This window comes from Drosophila gunungcola, chromosome 3R (genome assembly GCF_025200985.1).
Source record: "Drosophila gunungcola strain Sukarami chromosome 3R, Dgunungcola_SK_2, whole genome shotgun sequence".
Lineage (NCBI taxonomy): Eukaryota > Metazoa > Arthropoda > Insecta > Diptera > Drosophilidae > Drosophila > Drosophila gunungcola.
Genome location: NC_069139.1, coordinates 10962701 through 10982876, shown reverse-complemented (window position 1 = coordinate 10982876; position 20176 = coordinate 10962701). Strand labels below are relative to the sequence as shown.

Sequence of the window (20176 nt, the reverse complement as noted above, 5' to 3'; positions counted from 1 at the left end):
GCAACAAAAATATGGACATCCATTAAAATATGGTATAAGGGTTTTCTTTATTTCAAATCTCTGACTTCAGGCACATGTACACCCTACTTGACCTCCCATTTCATGGACTGATGCAGGTAGTCGCCATCGGGACTGGCATAGTTCTTAATGGGGGGCGTGGCCACGGGTCCTTTTACGGCGACAGGAAGCAACTGGAGGTCCACTTCGATGGCCGCCTGGTAGAGCTCCTCGGACTCGCGCCGGAGCTCCGCCAGAGCCTTGTTCTGTGCCTGGACCAGTCGGTCGATAATCTGAAAGTCGGCAACTCGCTCGTCGTGCTTATAGTGCGCCCACTGTTTTTTGAGGAGGGCACGTTCCTCCAGCTCTGCGCTGCCCAGTGGGTTTAGCTTTCTCTGGCGTTTACTAAAGGGGAGGAAAACATTACATCTTGTGATCTTATGGTACCCAACATGAACACCTACTCTTTATCATCGATGAGGTCCAGTGGGACCTCCAGTTCCTCAACTGGTTTCAGCTGGCGTGCATTCTTCTCCAGCCGACGGATCTGCTTCTCGATCTTCTTCTTTTTGCGATCCTCTCGCTGCTTGACAATCTGCGGATCCAATTTCTTCTTTTTCTTGAGGGGTTCCGCGCAGAGAACTGGCGATATATGGAGACAACGTGCAGCGACGGCGCCGGTTACACCGCCACTCCTCTGTAATCCCAGTCTGTAGCAGAAAATGTTGACCAAGGATTAGCGGGGGTATTAGCAAAGATGGCCCTGCATCCACTCACCTGGCAAAGGCGGCCAACAGCGACATTTTTAATAAACAAAAATGGAAAAAACCTTTGCGTAATGTACGAACAGCTGTTTTTGTTGCTGCTTAACGCTTTAGAGATGGCATTTTCTCGATTACGACAATCAATCGAAAGCTGAATTAATCGAGTAGGAGCATGCGCTCGCTAACTGTGTAGTATTAGGTGTCTTCGCTAAGGTTTGGGTGTTAGCTTTCGCTAGTTTCAATAGAAATTACTCATACGACACGTATGCCAGTAGGAATTTTATTTTCAAACAGTTATCTTCCTTTCTAGTCCATTTCGCGACATTTTATACGGTACGCCGATCACGCTAAAAAATCTTGTTGATGGGTCGATCCCATAGATGCCAAAGAAACATTCGGCTAAAATTTTTTGATCTCGCGGTTTCCTAAAACATTTTACAAATATTTCAATGTTTTCTTGCCAGCCGGTTTAATCAAAATCGTTTGACCTTGTCCGTGATGTCCGTTCGGTTATAAGCTGTATATTTCCGCAGTGCACGCTGATCAAGTTGAAATTTTGCTTAGGCTTGCCAAAACTAATTTAAGGTTTTTTGCTTTTCTGAAGTCGGATTTCCGTTAAAATGTTCGTTCTTTTTTGAAAATAGGTAAAATTTTAGGACCATACAATTTTTATTAAATAATTTAAACAAGTTTTAAAACTTTTACTTTAAGTATTGCTTTGGCAATGGCCAATAGAAAGGGAAGACAAATCTATCAAAGTATCAATATAATATCAAGTATACTTACCGTTCACTACTTTTCCAACAAGAAAACAACTCCGTGAAGACAATTACTATTTTTATACGATTTTAAAACTTTATTTTTAAAGATGAAAATAAACAATATAGTTTTATTGTGTGTTTTTTGCATTTTTTCCTTAGTAAATTTTACATAATTTTTCAATAAAATAAGTTTTGTTTGTTTTTTTTCGATTAAAAATGTCATATTGTAGTTTAGTGTTTTGCTCTTGCTTTACATTTTTCTTTCCATTACACGTTTTTAGTATGTTGTCTTTCGATTTTGTCGCTTGCATAAATATAAATTTGTATGTAATTATATTCGCTTATATCCCAAATATTGAATTTACCTCATACATATTTTCATTCATTTCGTGGTGTGATGGTGTAGTGTGGTGTGATGTCGTTTGCTTTTGCTTTGCGCTAAATGCATTCTCTAAATGTAAATCCAAATTTCGATTTTCCGTTTTTGGGGGTTTTAAATTGCAATTTTTTGTTTGCGCTAAATGTACAATTTTGTGCGATTTTTCCGATTTTGCGGGAACAAAACTGGTCCAAAAATGTTAATTCTTTTCAATTTGCTGGCCTGAAATGCGTTTCCGAAGTTTCCAAAAGTGTACACCAAACCAAAGTATAAAACGGAACCGAAATCGAAACCGAAACCAAAACGTGGCTTATACATATATCGCTATGGTTCATTCGAAATGAGTTAGTTAATCATATAAAGTTAGTATATCGTACTATCGTAAGTGTATACGCGACATAGTCGATTGTGAAATTTTCTCGTTTCCCAACTTTGTATGTTACCACCGCGTATTACATTCATATATGTTTGTTTTGCTTGATTTTACTTTTGCATTACTTTTGGTTTTCTTTTCATTTCTTTTCTTGCTTTGCTTTCGTTTCATATTGTGGTAAATAGTAATGTGTGAGTTTTGGGGCAGGGACACTGGGGTGTTGGGAAATTGGGAGACGTTTCCTATTGTTAGTACATATTCTTATAAATTTAAACTGTGTGTGAAGTGATTTGACTTGATTCAATCGTTTTTCTTGGCCTCCAGCTTCTGAGGAAGGGAAGGTTCTGCGGCATTTAATGCTCGTGTCAAGTTGGAATTTTGAAAATGTCATCGGCGACTGCTGGCCATTAATTTCGCTTACTTCGCACCAATCAAATTTCAAACAAAATGTGTGTTAAAATTGTTAACTGATGATAAATTAGGGTAAATCGTATATGCATTCGCTGGATTTTCCTCTCATTAAATTCTCACCTCGCTCCGGGCTGTCGAGAACTATTCATTTTTTGGCATTTATCCCCGCCTTTCGCTCAACCCGGAGCTCTCCTGCTACCTCTTAGTTTACAATTACATTATAAAAGTTATCTCTAAAGTTGTTTGTACTATTGCTTGGAAATCATTCCGGTCTATTGTTGTATTGTAACTGAAAGTATTCATTTTTCTATATTTTTCACAATTTTCGCCTTGCGTTTCCGCTTGCTTAATTGAACATAAATCAATTTCATGGCTCGATTTGGTTTCACTTGGCCGTGAGGCCCAATAAATTTTGATCGTTTGCATCCATCAACCGAAACGATGCATTCTCCCGCCCACCGATCACTGTTTTTTGGACGCGGCTGGGCGGGGCTGTGTTCCTCAAGTCGATCTTTTTTCAATCCTAAAGGTTGGCCGAAACGGTTTAATACGTTTGAAAAGTTGTAAGCAAAGAAACCCTTTACACACCTCGGTGTGTCCTTGTTTTCATTTTGGTTTTCGTTTTCGTGTTTCGTTTTCGTGTGTGTGTGTGTATTATCGTAATCGTTCGGTTATACAATGTTCAGCTCAAAGGAATATACATACTTATATACATGGTGTCTGGGTGAGTGGGTGTGTGTGGATGAGGTGTGCGTCTGTGACTGTGTGATACATAATCAATTTTAAATTTTGCTAATTTTTGCTAGTTCTTTCCCATCGTCGACTAAAGAAACGATTACGATGCTGCCAACTCAAGATCTCTTGTGTGTGTGTCTGCAGTGTGTTAGGGGTAGGAAGAAAAGCACGAAAGTGGGAAACGGCAGGTTCCCCCTTCGTTTCTGGAAAGTCTTATAGTTTATCTGCGATCCTGTGTCGCTGCGCACTCGCTTCTCGTTTTCTTTTTTTTGGAGCCGCTAGTTCCGAGTCCTTAAATATAGTTCGCTCTATACCTAATTGCCACCTCTTCAGTATGCCGTTCCTAGTTCATAACTCATCGTTCTCCGCTTAACTTTGAGCTGAATACTTAGTTCTCCGGTTCTAAATCTAAATTAAATGTAGCATAGTACATGCAAGTGTCAGTGTGGCTGTGTCGTGTTTTAAAGTGTTTTAAAGTACATTGATAGATGAGCAACTCAGCGCTATAGGCGTATGCATGGGGTATTAGGGTATACTCGTGGTGTCTATATCCAAACCTTTGTTGCCGTCTTCGCTAGTCTAAATCAATAATTTTTCCATACATAATGTTCGTCTAAATGGAGTTTTATGTGAATTTCCATTCGTTTACGTACTAGAACTAAATACATACATATTTTTTCGCTTACTAAGGTAGTCAATTACAACTTTTTTTTGCTAGGGTAGGACTCGAAAGTGGGGATTTGGTTTCTTTTGTTTTTGCTTGAGATTTGCCATCGATTTGCCGCTGCTTTGTTGGACAGGCCAGAAAATTCCTTCTGAGGGACAGTGTGACCAGGCCAAAGTTGGAGGCAGTTTTGGTTTTTGCTTGCATTCCGGTCTATTTGGAGCCCTTTTTCTTCGTTTACGTTTGCGTTTCCGCTTTCGCATTCACCATCGTTATCGCTTAGTTTTTGTTTTAAATTTTTTTTATACTTTTTACACGTTTAATTTCTTTATACAATTTTTGTTTATAATTTCTTCCTTCTCGCATGATTTAGTTACATAAAAAATTAACAGTTTTTATTTTTGGTATTTTCTTTTTGTTTTCTTTTGTTTTCATTGTTACTTGAAGGCACTTTAGATCGGACGTTGTGGCCCCATTTCAAAAATTGCTTTTCACTTGCTCAACTCGTGTATCACGTTGCTGCTTGCTGCTTGCTGCCTGTGTGCTTGTGTGTTGCATGTTGCTGTTGCATATTGCATGTTGCTCGAGTGCTATGGAGACGTGGTCGCAAAAAAAAACATATTAACAACAAAAGCCTAATCCAAAGTTGTTCGAAACTCTGCCGAAAGTTGCGTTCGAAATGTTACCGAAATCCTTGGTTCGAAACTTGTCCTTTGCCTTGTCTTCTGCTTTCTTTTTTTTTTTGCTTCTCTCTCGCCGCTGGTTGCTTGTATTGCCTTCGGTGCTATGGTGCGAAACGGATCTGGATGTCCTGGTGTTGCTCGGCCCGCCGAATGCCGATGTCCTGGCCGCTGGGCCGAGCAGCTTGGTTTTATTTTCGAGGCTTGAGAACTGCCAACGCTTCGGCCCGGTCCACAAATCCCAATAGAGTTTTTGAAATCTACGCTTTCGGGAAAGGAACTCATCAATCTAAATGGCATCGCCGCCAAATTCTCGGTCAATCGTTAGCAAATCTCAAAAGATGGAAATCGGCATTACATACATATATATGTTAGCTGGTGGATAGTGGACAAGGTATAGATACATATCAAATTTTAAAACTAAATCTCGGGCAAATGGGTTAGGATTCATAGCGTTACTTTTATAGTATTCATTTTAGTTTTTTTTTTTACATACACATCTTTATTAGAAGTCGGTCTTAGCCCCACCAAAACCTAACTTAAGTAGTGTCCTCAACTGGTTTTCTTTCATACATCTAAACATTTACAGAGATTTGGGGAACATAAAGATTAATTTTGCTTTCAATCTTCGCTTCAGCTTTTTGGATTTTTATTTTTAACATTCCTTTCATACACTTTTTCCACTAAGCTTCGAACCGCAGTTATGAATTTTGTTAATTTAGTTTTTTTTTCCTTTTAATTTTGAAATCTGCTGCTGCAATGATTTAGAATTTTGTTTGTTGCTTTTTCGGTTTCAATTGTCAGCAAGGACCGGAAGCGATTTTTGGGATCAGTTCCTGGCCCTGCTTGAGTTGTTGACTAGTCATGTTCTTTTTTCTTTTTCATCTACCGCTTTTCCATATTCATTAGCTTGTGTCTACAATTTAAGACTGATTTTTCACAAAACCCGAACTGAGGGGAAATAAATTTGCTTTCTGCAATATCCGAGCCCGAATCTGACCGGATCGAATCAAACTTAATCTTAGATAGGTTTAACTACCAGGAGATGTTCGAAAATTTCCTCAATTTTGCTCGTATTTTCTAAATGTACAATGATTTCGTATTAAATTTATTTTAATTTAAGTTTGTGTTTTGTTATCGCTTTGTTTTGGTTACATTTTCTCATTTTGCATCGATTTATTTACGTTCTTAAAGATAAGGCGCGAAGGTGCTTAAAATAAGCTTGTACTTTTTCTGATATTTTTCCAACACGTTTTCAAAATTTCTTTCAAAGTTTTCCATTTTCCCGTTCTGGTATTAGGCTGCTTTCTCTACTGCTTACTTCCCTGCTTCGTCTACTATTTTCCGAACTGCAACTGCTTGCTGCTTTCGCTTACAAATTAAGTTTTTGTTACGAAATTTTGTGTTCCAAAATTCAGTAATTTTGCATATAATTTTTGGATTTTGAATTCGTATTTTCCCTTTTTTTTAATCCTAAAGTTTTCCTTTTCTTTTTAGTTTTTGTTTTTTGTTTTTGTTTTTTTTTGTAAATTTGTCCTGAATGTTTACACCGAGAGAGAATTATCCAAACATGGCCGAGAGGTTTTCAATTTTGTTCATTTCATTTAGTTCATTTCGTGATTTTTTAACGTACTTTCTTGTTGTTGTTATCCTTTTTGGGTTTTTTGAACGCGTTGTCATTCATTGAAAAGTACAGATGTTGTCTTCTTCTCAAAGGGAAATAAAGTAATCGAATTGAATTGAAAGTAATCTGCAATTGTTCTTATAGAATGCTGCCTGTAAATTATTTAGATAATTTCGTTTTAAATATTTTAATTTATTTTGCAAGCAGCCCAGTCTGTCAAAGTTTTCCAGTTGAATCGAATTCGCAGACCAATTTTTGTTTCCTATATTTTGTTAACTCCGCTAAATTTACTTGCCAAACTGCTAAATGCTGAATTTTAACCGAGTGTGTCCGAAACTGCAATTTCCCCGCACATATATCCTTTTCCATATGCATATATGCGCACGTGTCTGTATGTGAGCGAATGTCTGTCATATGTATATTAGGAACATTACCGAAATACGTTTATATTTAATTTTACACTTACACCTAAACATTATTTTTTTGGGGGTCTGCGAACCGTGAAACTAACTGAAAAGATACTGAGCTACTTGCATCGCGTCTTTAGTCACATTTGGTTTTTTCTTTTGATGTCTCAATTTGAATCTTCGTCTTTATCAACGTCTGAGTTTTTCTTTTTTTTTCCCGAAATTCACGCCAAAGTCTTAGCCGAGAGTTGTTTACTTCATTTAGTTTTTTTTTTTCTTTTGTTTTGGACTTGCGTTTTTGCAAGTATTTTTCTTGTTTGTTTTTTATTTTGGTTTTGCAAAATGCAGCGCGTTGCTTTTGAGCCGAAAGTTGTATTTTATTTTCTCTACATATGTCTAAGCCGAAATATTAAAACGTTCTTCGAAATGCTACCACTTGATTGAAATGTTTCCTTTGCTCCTCCTCTGATCCTACTCTGAAATATGTTCCATTGCTGCTTTTGATTATGGTCTGTGGTTATTTTTGGGCTGGACTTGTATGTATCTGTGTAAATATCTATCCTGGAAAACGATAAGTAAGCTGATGCATCTGTGAACTGATCTTCTTCGATGGTTGTTATTGGCTGAACGGCATTAAGTTGTTGTAGTTACTGTTGTTGATCTTCGGTTATAGGTGGCTGATTGATGAGTTCTATTTAATGTTTCTTTTGGGTATTCTCTGTATCTTGTATCTAGCTTAGTTGTGTTCGTCTCGTCATTCGGTTTGATTCTGCTTCGTGTGGCTGACAAAATATAAATCAATTACGGCGACTGCTAAACTATGAGTATAAATTTTAGTTGATTCTCGTTACGATTATACCTATGCTGACATTCAATTTCGTAGTATCTCTGTCGGAGTGTGTCTGTTACTGTCTGCGTGTCTGAGTGCGTAAATTAAATCTAAAGGCGGCGGAGAATCCAAAGGATCTCCAGCCGATCTGTCCCAATTTCCATTTGGCTTATATGGTGTGAGTAAAAAAGCATACAAATATCATATAGTTTCTCGTACTGATTTTGGCTTGGAACAAACTGCGTATACATATATATATATATATTAAGGTAATATATATAGGTGTGTCTGACTGATTTGCTGTTGCTGTTGCTGTTGCTTTGCTTTGCTTCTGAATCGGATTCTGTTGCTGCTGTTGTTGCTTAGGTTGGCTTTTGGTTCCTGCTTAACAATTATTAGAGACTTTTGCTGCATGCGCTGAAGATCATTTTATTTCGACTGATTTTCGGTTTGTTTTCTTTAGTTTTGTATGTTTTTTTTTTGTATTTTTTGTTGGTTTTGTAATACATATTTAAAATAGCAACTACCATTATCTTGTATTTGTATTTTATTATTATTTTTGTTTTGTTTGCTTTGAGTTTATTTCCTTATATAAGTAATAAGTTATATATTTATAAGGTTGTGGATCGTAATGTGGTTGAGTGTGGTTCGTGTGCTGGGGGCGGGGTTCTTGGGGGGTTTTTGGAGGTCATTTGGCCAGTACCAGGGGATATTCAATCTGCATTTCCCGCTCGCAAAATGCTGCGCAACGAATCTCCTTCTCTCACTCACTCGATTTCTCATCTCTTTCTTTAGTATTGTTGCTTGGGTTCCGAATTCTTCCTTTACTCAGTGTACATTTAGAACATTTGTTAGCTATGCTGAAATACGGATTACGACGTCTAGAGTATGTACTTTATATATATGTCTATTTATATAGTTTCACTTATCGTATAAATGTTACCGGCACTATTGTTCTGAACTCAAGAGTTGTTCAATTTTGCATAACGCTTGAATGCTTCAACTAAGGCTCAAAATGCTGCCAAACTTTGTTGATCCAACTGAAAAACTCGACTCACTAAATCCAAATCAAACTGGTCACATATATAAGATTGATTTATACATGTGTATGTGTGTTTATATACTGGTTGCTCCATCTTAAGACTTTTTTCGATGCTGCTTTAATTTCTCCGTTTACTTACTTCCCTACTCCTTCCGAAAACTAAATATAATCTTTGTATGAAACGTGAACTCAAGGACTCTGCTCTACCCTCTTCATGTTGTTGTTGTACTCGAACGAACTGAGGAGATGCTCAACTGAAAACTGGCTGGAAAAACTGCGGCGCCACGCCCCATTTTCCTGCGTTTATCAGGGGGGCGTAGTCGTCGTTCTGGCTTGTCTATTTCACTATTGGTAACTTAAATGGTAAATTGTTTCTGTGAAAGGCAACTGTTGCGCGTGGAGGCCGCAGCTTTTCTTGGGATCCTTCATTCGGGATTTATTCGGGCTCACAAGGATCATAGGTTATGGGTCAAGGGTTAAAGGTTAATGGGTACTTCTTCTAGCTGCGGCTCCCGCTCGGTTTGTTTGTCGTTTTGCTATATTTAGTTGTATATGCTATTGTAAAAAATATCATTATAAATACTTTTGTTTATCGGTTGCTTATGTTTACGGCCTTCATTACGTTACGTTACGTTTCGGTTACGGTTAGGGTTACGGTTAGCTAACGGTTACCTTAACGCCTACTGTGGTTGCTGTTGCTGTGTTTGTAGCCCTCGCTGTTGTTCGCTTTTGATTTGATCGGTAGCATCGGTAGCTAACGCGATTGCTCTGTAAACTTATACATTATAAAATATCTGATCACATTTGTTTGCAGTCTCTGTATAAATATTGTTGTTTCATTTGTTTGCTTATCGCCTTCGTTTACATGGTTTACGTTTAAATTACTTTACATATTGTACACATGCCACATGAACAGCGTGGCACGCCTTTATCTCGGATAAATTATAGGATGGTCGATCGATCGAAACCTGGATCGATGGCCGACAAGGAAAAACTTGAAACTGAAAATCGATTATTAAGCATTTTTGTTGGCTCGTTGGAATTGCGTTTTTCGTTTGCTCCTACAGTTGTTTTACATAAAATTTCGTGTAGAATTTGGACAAACGTCTGGCTCCGTTCCTGGCAATTGCATTTCATTTCATTTAATTTAATTTCATTTAATTTAATTTTTTGATTTTGATTCTGTTTGTGGGGGCTAATGCATCGGCTGCTTGCTTCATGGTGGTGCCAATGGGTGCGATTTCGTTTTGGTTGTACTTCTGTTGACGACGGCTGGTGGCGCACCTTTAATCCTCGGGGGATTACAAAGGGCGCCGAGTGGGAAATAATAATAATATTGCTGGGCTATTGTCTGGGGCCCATTGTCAGGCCCCCGTCTCGATTTGCGTTTTGTCAATTTTCACCTGTTTATTGCTGCTGCATCTGCAAGTGCATCTGTATCTGTGACTGTTTATTGCTGTTTATTGTGTTAGAGTAAACCAAAGGAGTTTTGCAGTTCGTTTCGCAGCACGTTGCACGCCCCTCAGATATATATGTATGTGGGTATATATATATATATATATATATGGCCTCGATTAGATTGGCTTGCCAGGAATGGCACCAGTTAAACGCACGCAAAGTTTTCTGGCTCATTTTGGGGCCTGGCTCTCGATTGATTGAGTGGCTCGTAAGAGAATTGTGAAACATAGGGTTTTTATCACTTATTCTTGTTTGTCTATGTGAGTGGATCTGAGTGTGGCTCCCGTCTGGCTGATTGACCCCAATCCGGCGAGATATATCCGGCAACTGGCTGAGCAGGCTGAGCACGGTTTGCTTAACGTTTTGATTGTGGCTACTCCTCTGGTCGTCTCGGGTCCCTCGGGTTCAGCAGGCAGGCATCTTCTTCGGGGCTTCGTCTTTGGTTCACTGGGCAGTTTGTGGACTGCCCTTCTATGGGCAATTTATTGTGTGGCGTGCTCTGCTCGTCCAGGGTGCGGATATACCCCCTCGGGGTTCGGGTCTAATGGGCACTCAGATCTGCTCGGTTGCTGGTTCGTAAATGAAAACATAATTGTTGCTGTTGTCGTTAATTGCTAACTGAAGACCTCGGTGAACGAACTAAAAGTTTTGGCTTATTTGGCTAATTGGCTATTGCTGCGTTTGTTGTTGATTGATTTCGTTTTAGTATAAAAATATAAATCGTTTTATAAAAAGTTATCGGTTGCTGGTTGCTTATTGGTTTATTTGGTTTACTTGTTTGTCTGCTTGTTGCATTGTATTGTACTATAAATTATCCCGGTTCGTGCGTGGCACGATCGTCTATTGCAAATGAAACTGTGGCATAAAATCTGATTCTCCCGCATTCTTCGGTCAAAATTCAACTATAAACACTTATGGATTAGTTTTGGTATTGGTTTATATGTATATATATTTATATTTGTATTTGATCATGGGTAAATATTCAGTTATATTCAGTGTAAAATTTGAACTCAGGATGGCTTAAGGACTCAACACAAAGAAATATCTCTCTCCTATCGCTCCCTACGTATATTATAGCGTATTATTCTTTGATATGTGTAGACAACCCAAAAAAAGTTGCTGCTGGAAGTGCTTTGTGCTGTTGTTATAAAATGATCTCTTCTTCGTATTGTCGCTTCTAATTGGGCTTGTTGTTGTTCATAATTCGGTTTTTGTTTTATTTTTTTTTTTTCGCTTTGTATATTTGAGTAAAAATATTTATTGTGGTTGTGGAAAAATGTGAGAGATTAACTCAAAAATATCACATACGAGTTGTGTATGTTTCCCTGGCTATTGTTGGCTGTTAAAACTAAATTGCAAATTCTGCTCTTCCTCTTCCTTCGCTTCACTGTTATCGGTTACTTAGGTATTTGTTTATCTTTATCGTTGTTGTTTTTATTCGGTTATCGGTTTTATTTTGGGGTTTATGCAACTTTCTCTTTATATTTTTATACTTTCTCATGTGCTTTTTGATGTTGTTGTATATATATATATCAATTTGAATTTGGAATTTCCATGGGCAACGTTCATTGCGGCCGAAATGTTGGGGTTACGTCATAAGCCAAAAGTTTTAACCTCTTCTTCATAAACTTCGAAACTAAGGATGCGTAAGATTGATTCCTGACTGATCAAATGAAAAATGTTAGTAACACTGGTTGCTGTTGCAAACTTTGCAAGAATTTCGATTGTTTAACTAAGTACCTTTTGCAGGCGCACAGTGCATGCCGAAAGTATGCGCACTGTGCGCCGCTCTATTGCAGTTTATTTAAATTAAAGGTGTGGTATGCAGCTGTGTGCACCACGACTTAATCTTCATACTCTTCTCTCCTCATCTCTTCTGTCTGATTCTTCCTACGCCAAATAAGTGATAAAAATTTGACTTCCAAAATGTTTGATTTCTTTTTTGGTGTTTCGATTGTGGGCCAAAAGTTGTTGGGAATTTTGAGAATCGCGCTTGCTACTAAAAAAACGCAATTGTTTTTTGGAAATATTTCATCGCCGTTTAAATAGATTTTTCGTTTCATTTTTTATTTTTCGTTTTTCATATTTACGTATACCAAAACTGCAAATTTCTGTGTATTTTAGTTTACTTCTCCCTTTCTGTCTTGTGATCAGATGTTTTCCAAACCAAGGATGTTTAATTAACTTATGGTTACGTTGAAGTTGAAGTTACGAATAGATTTGCTTTGATTTACCATGGAGTATGTACCCTACGTGTAAGTTTGACTGACTTGCTTCAGTGTTTTGTGCGTGTGTGGGCTTGCCAAAGGGGATCTGCTTGATATATATACCGATTTGGGTTTGGCACACGTCCTATCTCAATCCCCTCCTCCTTCCATCAAACGGATATCGATTTGCGCGCATTTTCAATGCAGTAAGGCGGTGAGTGAATATTTGCCTGGCCTTGGCCAGAATGACCTGTTTCAGGGGCTCTGAGTGGGTCGGGGGTCGCTTATGCTTAGACTGTAGTAATATTTTAATTACGTGTATGTAGTTGTATTTAAATGTCGCTATGTACAAATCTGATCAATTTCTGTTATCGGTTTTCTTATGTTTTCATTCAGTAATCAGTAATCGGTAAGTTTGGGTATTTTTCTTTTGGTTTGCTTGGTATTCTGCGGTATTAATGCTTTTAAAATCTAGTTAAAATTGCATATGGCTGCGTCTGCATTTATATTTGGTAATTGGTTTACGTGTAGTAGGTATATACTTATCTCGCCTCTCATCGCTTTCATCGTCTGCCTCGATCATCTGATCGTTTCGTTTTCGTTATCGGTTTGCGTGCAGTGTTCATTTATGGTTTTTAAGTTTAGTTTTGCTGTGCTTTGAATTCGATTCTTGCTGCTGACCAACACTGGTCACTCTTGTCGCTGATTTGTTGCTTTGGCCGGATGTCCGTTGCCGTTTTCGTTTCCGGCGGTCGTTCTCTGTCTGGTTTCCTGCTGCTTTTGCTGCTTCTGCTGCTTCTGCTGCTCTTAATCTAAATGCTTAGGCTAACTTAGTTCCTTGGTGTAAACTGTACCTGGCGAGCCGCGGCAGCAGTTTGGCCAAAAAACGAGGAACGAACTTTCTCTGGCCTATGGCTGATCTGTAATTCTTTTTGGAATTTCCAAACATCGAAATGTTGCTCTGGAGCTGGCGGAACTTAACTCACTTTTCGGGGGCTTCTTGAAAGGAGGGGCCGAAGTTTGTTCGGCGTGGCTGAAGGCGGGAACAGCTGCTTACCGCGGCCGCCAGGTGTCGCATTCGCTTGGTTTGCGTCGCTCGATTAAAATGAATTATGGAGAATTTAGATTACCATTCTTGTCTCTGCGCTCCACCGATTAGTTGAGGTTTTTGTGGTGCCTGTAGTGGCTGGGTTTAGTGATGTGTGTGATGGTGGTCGTGTTGTGGTTGCCAATCAGTTCCAATTTTGCGGTGACAAATGCCAAAAGTGCTTCTGACGGAGGTTGGTTGTTTGGTTGGTTGGGGAGAGTTGAACCAAAAATTGGGTGGTTTAAAAGCGGCCAAAAGGTGGGGGATAAATTTTGGTAAAGAAAAATCCAAGCGCCGTCATTTGTGTTTTCTGTTTTCTCAATTAATTTCGCTTTTATTAACCAATTATCGTTCGAGACGGACCCTTTGCGGCCCGCCCTCTTGACTTGTTGACTTAAGTTTAAGTATGTATGTTTATGTTAGTATAAATGTATGAAATATGTATGTTGCATTAAATATACGCAAGTGTAAGTGTGCTCCAGTGTCATTTGTTGGTACGCAAGTATATCGGTTCATTCGCCTTCCTTGAGATAAAGAAAGAAAGCGCTGACTAAAACTGATGGAAACTGAACAGAACATAAAGGTTTGAGTGAGTTCTTAATTTTTCGTAATTTTGTATTGCTGTTAACTTCCTGAATTTCGACGGTCTAGATGCGGCTGCTCCTCGCTACTTTCAAATTTTGCTTAAAGATAAAATTTCGCCTAAAGTTTTGTTAGCCAAACGTTTATTGTTAATACGCCTTAAATTGCCTAAATGGTTTTCGTCTCTCAATTTCGCTCGTCTCGCAATTGTCAATTAACTATTTTTACATCAATCAATAATTTCGTATGGAGGTGGGACCTCCATATTGGTTTTATCCGAAACAATAATGCAGTTAATTAGATTTTTAGTTTGTTGTTAGTTACTTTTTCTATCACAAAATCAGTTACAATTGTAATTAGATCAATTTCATTTCCAAATTTCATTTTCAAATTTCATTTTTAAATTTCAACTTCATTGCCAAAAGCCGCTTCCTTCGTAAATTTTGTAAAGGCATTAACAATCAACGCGTCACTCCTGGGGCCCTAAATCGGACTTAAATTTCGACTTCTGTCTGCTTTGAAGGTGGGTGAAACTAAGGGGTTAAGGTAACTCAATGCGATAAACTTAAGCTTCAGTTCGATTAGCGAATGCTTCTGCCTGCCTCTGCTGCTTTGTACGATTCCCTAAATACTAATTTCGCAAATGCATTTTTCATTTTCAATTATCCAAACTTCAATTTCACTTTCAATTTCGATTTGAAGAACCCTCGTTTCTTCCACTCGATCTCGCTTCTGGATTAGGAAACTCACCGTCTTATACGCGACTAATTTTGTCATAGTTACGCCAAAGTGCAATCAAATTTTGCTCAGTTTCCCCGTAGGGAACTCTGGTTAAGCCTAAAAAAACTCGCTTAGTTCGTTTCAATTTAGTTTTAGCTAAAATTCAACTATTGTTCAATAATTTCGTGATCATTGGTGTGGCCGAAAGGTTTGCTGGGGTGCGATCTCGTCTGCTCCTTATAGCGGTGTTTCCATCCAATCTAATCTAATCTAAACTCCCACCAGAGGGCGCTAGGGTGCGGGGCTGGCTAACTTAGTAACTGACTAACTCACTAACTGACTGACTGACTAACTGACTAACTGGCTGGCTGATGGAGCTCGTCGGAGCAATTGTTGGGCCGAAATGATGGATTTCGCTTCGTTCGTTTCGTTCGAGGAATATGATTTTGTCTGTGCCAAATATTCAAATGTTTTGCATGCAGTTGATGATGTTGTTGCTGTTGTCGCTTTGCAGCTGCAATCGAAGATGAGATATTGCAGCTGCAGGAACAACAGGGTTTGCCCGCCCCTGGCCCAAAATTCGCCGGACGGAGAGCAGGCAAACATATCCCTCTAAACCCGCCCACTTTCCATGCTGTGTCTGCTGTGCTGATGAGTGAGAAGTGCATGATCGATCCCAGCCAGCCAGAGATCGGGGATTAAAATCGTATAAATGGTATGTTTTTTTTTTTTTTAAATCAAGAGGAAGAAAAAACGATATTTTTAATTGGTATTTTTGGTGTTTCGTGTATATTTTGTTTTGTTGCAACTCAAGGCCAAGTAAAGTAAATTAATTAAACTAAACGTTAACTTAACTAAACGTATAAATTATTTACATAAATAACAGACTAGTGTGTGTGTGTGTGTTTGTGATGTGTTGGTGTGTTGGTGTGTATGTTGATTATTCTATAAAATTAAGATGCGTGCTCAAAAGTAGGGCACTAAAGTATAAGAATTGATTAAAAATAACCGTATTCAAGGGATTCATGTTAACAATTAACTTTGGTCATAGGTTCGCATAACGTATTGTAAATGATAAATTTAACTACCCTAACGCCCGCTGCTCGTACAAATAACTCTGGCTTTCTTATTAAAAATCTAAATAGTTTTCGCAATTTCTTAACTTTTTTTTGGTAATTTTTTGCTTTTAGTTTCGCTTAATAGACATCAAATATATGCTTAGCGCTTAAAGGGGGGTTAAGGGGATATAGCAATCTTAGCTTTCGGGAGATTTTAAGATTAGCTTCCGATTTTTGCCCGCCAAAGCAGTGCCTGCTTTTGTAAAGCAGTGCACAGCTGGGCGGGAGAAACTGCTTACCGAAAAGTCGATCGGCCAAGCAGTGCGGATAAGTCCACTTCCTGTTTGGCTAAGCGACTTTCGCTCTCTCAAATGAACACACACTTTGTACCGATGTGGGTGTGTGTGTGTGTGCGTGGAATGCGTGTGGTTATTGTGTTGGTGTCTCTTTTTTTTTTTGGAATGTGTGTCAACTTTCGGTAGATCATTAGACGGCTCAACTATTTGTTAAATATTCATACGTATACGTAATATGCTGTAAATATTTTTAAAAAAATTTCAACTAACAAACCAACGGCGAGTACAGTTTACACTGCCTGTAAATTACGCTCGGTGTGTGGGTGTTCTCAGGTGTGTGGCTCAGGTTTTTTTTGTTCAATTTGCACTATTTCACATTAGATTAAGACTTGCTGCTCTATGTTTACTTCTGGTTCTGTTCAATCGGCCTGGGAGACTAGAATCTCGCTGGCCTACTTTTTCTTCATATTCTGATCGCTCTTTTGCTGAGGTTCATGTGTATTGTGTGTGAGTGTGTTTATAAGTTTGCGTTGTGTGGTTTTAGAAATTTTTGAAAAAATATTTGGCTCATTGTGTTTGCTTTCTAAACGCGTTTTCGACTCTTGTGTGTCTGCAAAACCCTCAGCTATGTCTAAGTTCCTTTTCCTGTGTGTGTGTCTGTTGTGTCTGGATACTGTTTGTTTTTGTTTGGCTGGGGAGTTGATCATATCCAGTCGTGTTTCCTGCGCAGGTTTAGCCTTTTAGCTTTGGCCTGCGCCGCGCCTTCGAATGGCTGCTGCCGGCCCTGGAGTTGGTGGTCGTAGTGCTGCTGCAGGTGGTGGTGGAGGCCGGACTGATGGGCGGTGGCATTCCCAGCGAGTGCGGCAGTGGCAGCGGCAGCGTCGGCAGCGCCAACTCCTCCACTTATTCCAGCTGCTCTAAAAAATTGGGCGACTTGAAGTACTCGGGCACGGGATCGTCCATGCGCGAGATGATCTTGTATATGGACTTCTTCCACGACTGCTCGGTGTCTTTGCCACCCTGTATTGCACGGAAGAACTCCCGCAGTGTCGATTCGACCACGAAGCGGAAATTCTGGGGTACCTGTGAACCGATTTGTTCTCGATTAGCGACTGGCTCCCAAAGGGGTTTCATCTGGTTTCATCTGGTTAGTGGTACGGTGGTTCTAACGCTCGCATCCACACACACTTTCTGAACAATTTCTGGGAGTGTGTGTGCATGTGGAGTCGGTTTACGGGTTACGGGGGCTAGTGTTAGTGTTAGTGGGTGTGGGCGTGGTTATTGGCATACCTCAATGTGGTTATTGCGATTGTAGTGCAAATTGAGCACGCGATACAATTCACTATCTCCAGCAATCAACAGATCATCGGGTGTCTTGATGCCTTCGGTGACAGCTTGTCGTGCATATTTCTCCATTTGTATGTAGTAGAATTCTCTGCAGATGCGTAGATGAGGAATGTTTGGTTTGGTCAGTATTCTGGTTTTCTTTTTTAATTCTATTCTATTTATATTTTTTGTTCAGCATTCAAATTTACAAAATCGCAACGCAAATGAAAGAATAATCAAGGTTCGAACCAAGGCGAGAGGTGGGAAAACAAAGGAGGAAAGTCGTAAAGGAAATTGCTAATGCTTCGCTCGCTCTCTCTCTCTCTCTCTCTTTCACTCACTCACTCACTCATACATGCTAGCTCGCTCACTCTGTGCCTAGGGGGTCCCTTAATGCATTATATTGGATAGCTGTTTGAGTATGACATTATTAATAATTCGCTGCATACTCTTAGGCGCGTCGTGTACGTGTCTGTGTGTGTGTGTGGGTGTGGGTGTGGTGTGGGTGTGGGTGGGTGAGTGTGTAAAGAATTTTTAATAAATCTCAAATGTGCAGCAGCAGCTCGTGGTGGTGCAATAACAATTGCAAGTCGAGGCGGCATCTTCTAGCTTCTGCGGTTGCTTTTTTTCTATGCCAGCACTGCCTTGGGGGTTGGGGATTTAATTAGCAAGTGCAGCGGGCTGCTTCTGCTGCTGCGTCGCCTTGTTTAGTCAAGTGATTTGTGTGTGGGCTGCCATTCGCAGGGGGATACGTCGGGGATTAGGCCAGGGGATGGGACGTGGGGGTGTATGCTTAACTTGGCGACTGTAAGTGATTGCTTGTCTTCCGGCCTGACTGCCTCGCCTTCGCCACCATCTCCTCGCTTCTCTTCTCACGGATCCTGCATTGTCTGCCGCGCACTAATTGTTGTCTTTTTGCCGGGAATCCTTTGGAGTCTACGCCCCCCTTCCCCACCCCCTTCATCCATCCCATTGCCCTGCCTCTTGACAACGCTCCGATAATCGCGCTAATTTCAAGATTTCCCAGTAGCAGCGCCAAATGCATTTCTCATGTTGTGCCACAGCGCTCGTGTTGATTTTCCAAACAATAAGCGCAGAATGCGCAAATAGAAAATCTTTTCCTTTTGCCCACACCATCCCCAGCCCCAGCTCATAGCCACGCCCCCTTTGGTGGTTCCCCGGAGGCGGCGGCACTTGAACAGCGTGGATGGGTGGATGGGTGGATGGGTTTTGGATGGCTTCATTATGAGGCTGATGGCTTGGCCTGGCCGAAAGAAAGGAATCGCTGTGTGACAGTTTTGTGTGACAGTTCATTGTGCCGGGTGTCCATAGTTATTAGGGATTGCCAGGATCTCAACCCCGCTGCGTTAGGTTTGGTTTGGTTCGGTTGGGTTTGGTTTGGTTTGAATTGCAATTAGCTTTGTGGCTGGCGTGAAAAGGAGCTTGAGGCGATCCTTATGCAACCACATGTGCAGGCAGGAAAAGGAAGCTTGGCTTGGCGGTTTCAAATGCGCCACTTAATTTAGATAATAAGCCGTGCAAGTGGAACTGCAGATGTGCAGATGCAATGGCGTTGGGGCTTGACGGAAGTGCTAATTAGTTTGCATATAATATTTCGTAGCCTATTTATTTGGGCCTCACCCACACACACACACGCATAGGAGAAGAGTGAGAGTGAGATGGAGAGGGAGAGGAGAGAGAGGCAGTGCCACTAAAACACTTGTTGAAAGGCAGGCAGGCGTTGCTTTGTCAAGTGCATTCATCTCATTTCTCACCCACGCTGCTCTCTCTCCCACTCTTCCTCTTACTCTCTCATTTCGCTTGAGTGTGTGCGTGCCAGTGTGTGCTTTTGTGTGTGTTTTTGTTCGTGTATGCGTGTGTCTCCTTCTTCGCCGCACCTTCTTCTTCTTCATCACTTCCTCCGCAATAATTTACGTATCACGGATTACGGTTACGAATACGAACGAGTAGAATGTTATTAATAAGCTCACACATACTCACCCACACATATGCAGACATCTCTACCTCATACATTAATGAAGTAATTGGCAACACTTTTGCATTGTATCTATATATAAGCATCTGTACAAGTCATATACGTCTATATACATATACAGAATGGAGCGTGTATCGTATCTGAGTGTCTGGGTGTCTGAGAGTGTGTGTGTGTGTGGCAAGTGTGAGTGTGTGACTTCATATAAATGTAACTGTTGTTTTTGTTGTTGTTGTTGTTGTTCTCAGCAAGATCTTTTCACGCGACGAAGGATGGGAAAGAGCGGGGGAAGCTACTCTAAGCGCCAAAAGGACACTTAACCTCAAAAAAAGGAAAGCGGCTCGATGAGAAACAAAACGCGGAAAAAGAACAGCGTATATGTGGGTGTAAGTGAGTGGGTGGGCATGTGTGTGTGTGTGTGTGGGGCGTATCCTTGAGCGCCTTTTGCCAGTAGGGCCCTGGCCATTGTGCTCGGAACTCTCAAGTAGCTGCCGCCATGAAAAGCGGCCAAAGAAACCCACTGAATGTATCCTGGCAAACAAACTAATTAGCCCGCCAGGAGTCTGAGTGCCAGTGTGTGTATGTGTGTGTGTGTGAATGCATGTCCTTTGCCGCTTTCTTTTCATTATTTGCATTTTGGCGAGCACAAAAAGAAGTTACTGCAGCTAATGCAATTATATAAGTGGCCTGCTTGAGGACCTCGAACAAAAGGCACTTTTGTTAATTAGCCAACACACACACACATGTGCCAAGTGGGTGAGTGCCGTGTGTGTGTGTATGTAA

At 40.2% G+C, this 20176-nt stretch overlaps 2 protein-coding genes across 2 annotated transcripts in view; both read right to left on the bottom strand.

The window, feature by feature from the left end:
- Nucleotides 1-28: 28 nt before the first annotated feature.
- LOC128266290 (39S ribosomal protein L40, mitochondrial) lies at nt 29-916 on the bottom strand. Its single transcript, XM_053002701.1, has 3 exons — nt 775-916; nt 462-707; nt 29-402 (listed from the first exon to the last, which is right to left on the bottom strand). The coding sequence occupies exons 1-3, from the start codon at nt 798-800 to the stop codon at nt 84-86; spliced, it is 591 nt and encodes a 196-aa protein (XP_052858661.1). The 5' UTR covers nt 801-916; the 3' UTR covers nt 29-83.
- A 14415-nt stretch (nt 917-15331) lies between these two features.
- LOC128251826 (homeobox protein prospero) overlaps nt 15332-20176 on the bottom strand; it is a 52565-nt gene continuing 47720 nt past the window's right edge. Inside the window, 2 exon segments of the mRNA XM_052979018.1 lie at nt 15332-17157; nt 17365-17509. Coding sequence (XP_052834978.1) covers nt 16978-17157; nt 17365-17509 — 325 coding nt within the window. The 3' untranslated portion in view covers nt 15332-16977.

Bases quoted from the DNA above. Each gene is read 5' to 3' on its own strand.
- LOC128266290 (XM_053002701.1), bottom strand. From the start codon at position 800: ATGTCGCTGTTGGCCGCCTTTGCCAG. The intron at 708-774 runs GTGAGTGGATGC...TTTCTGCTACAG, and splicing joins CTGTTGGCCGCCTTTGCCAG to ACTGGGATTACAGAGGAGTG. The intron at 403-461 runs GTAGGTGTTCAT...CCTCCCCTTTAG, and splicing joins GACCTCATCGATGATAAAGA to TAAACGCCAGAGAAAGCTAA.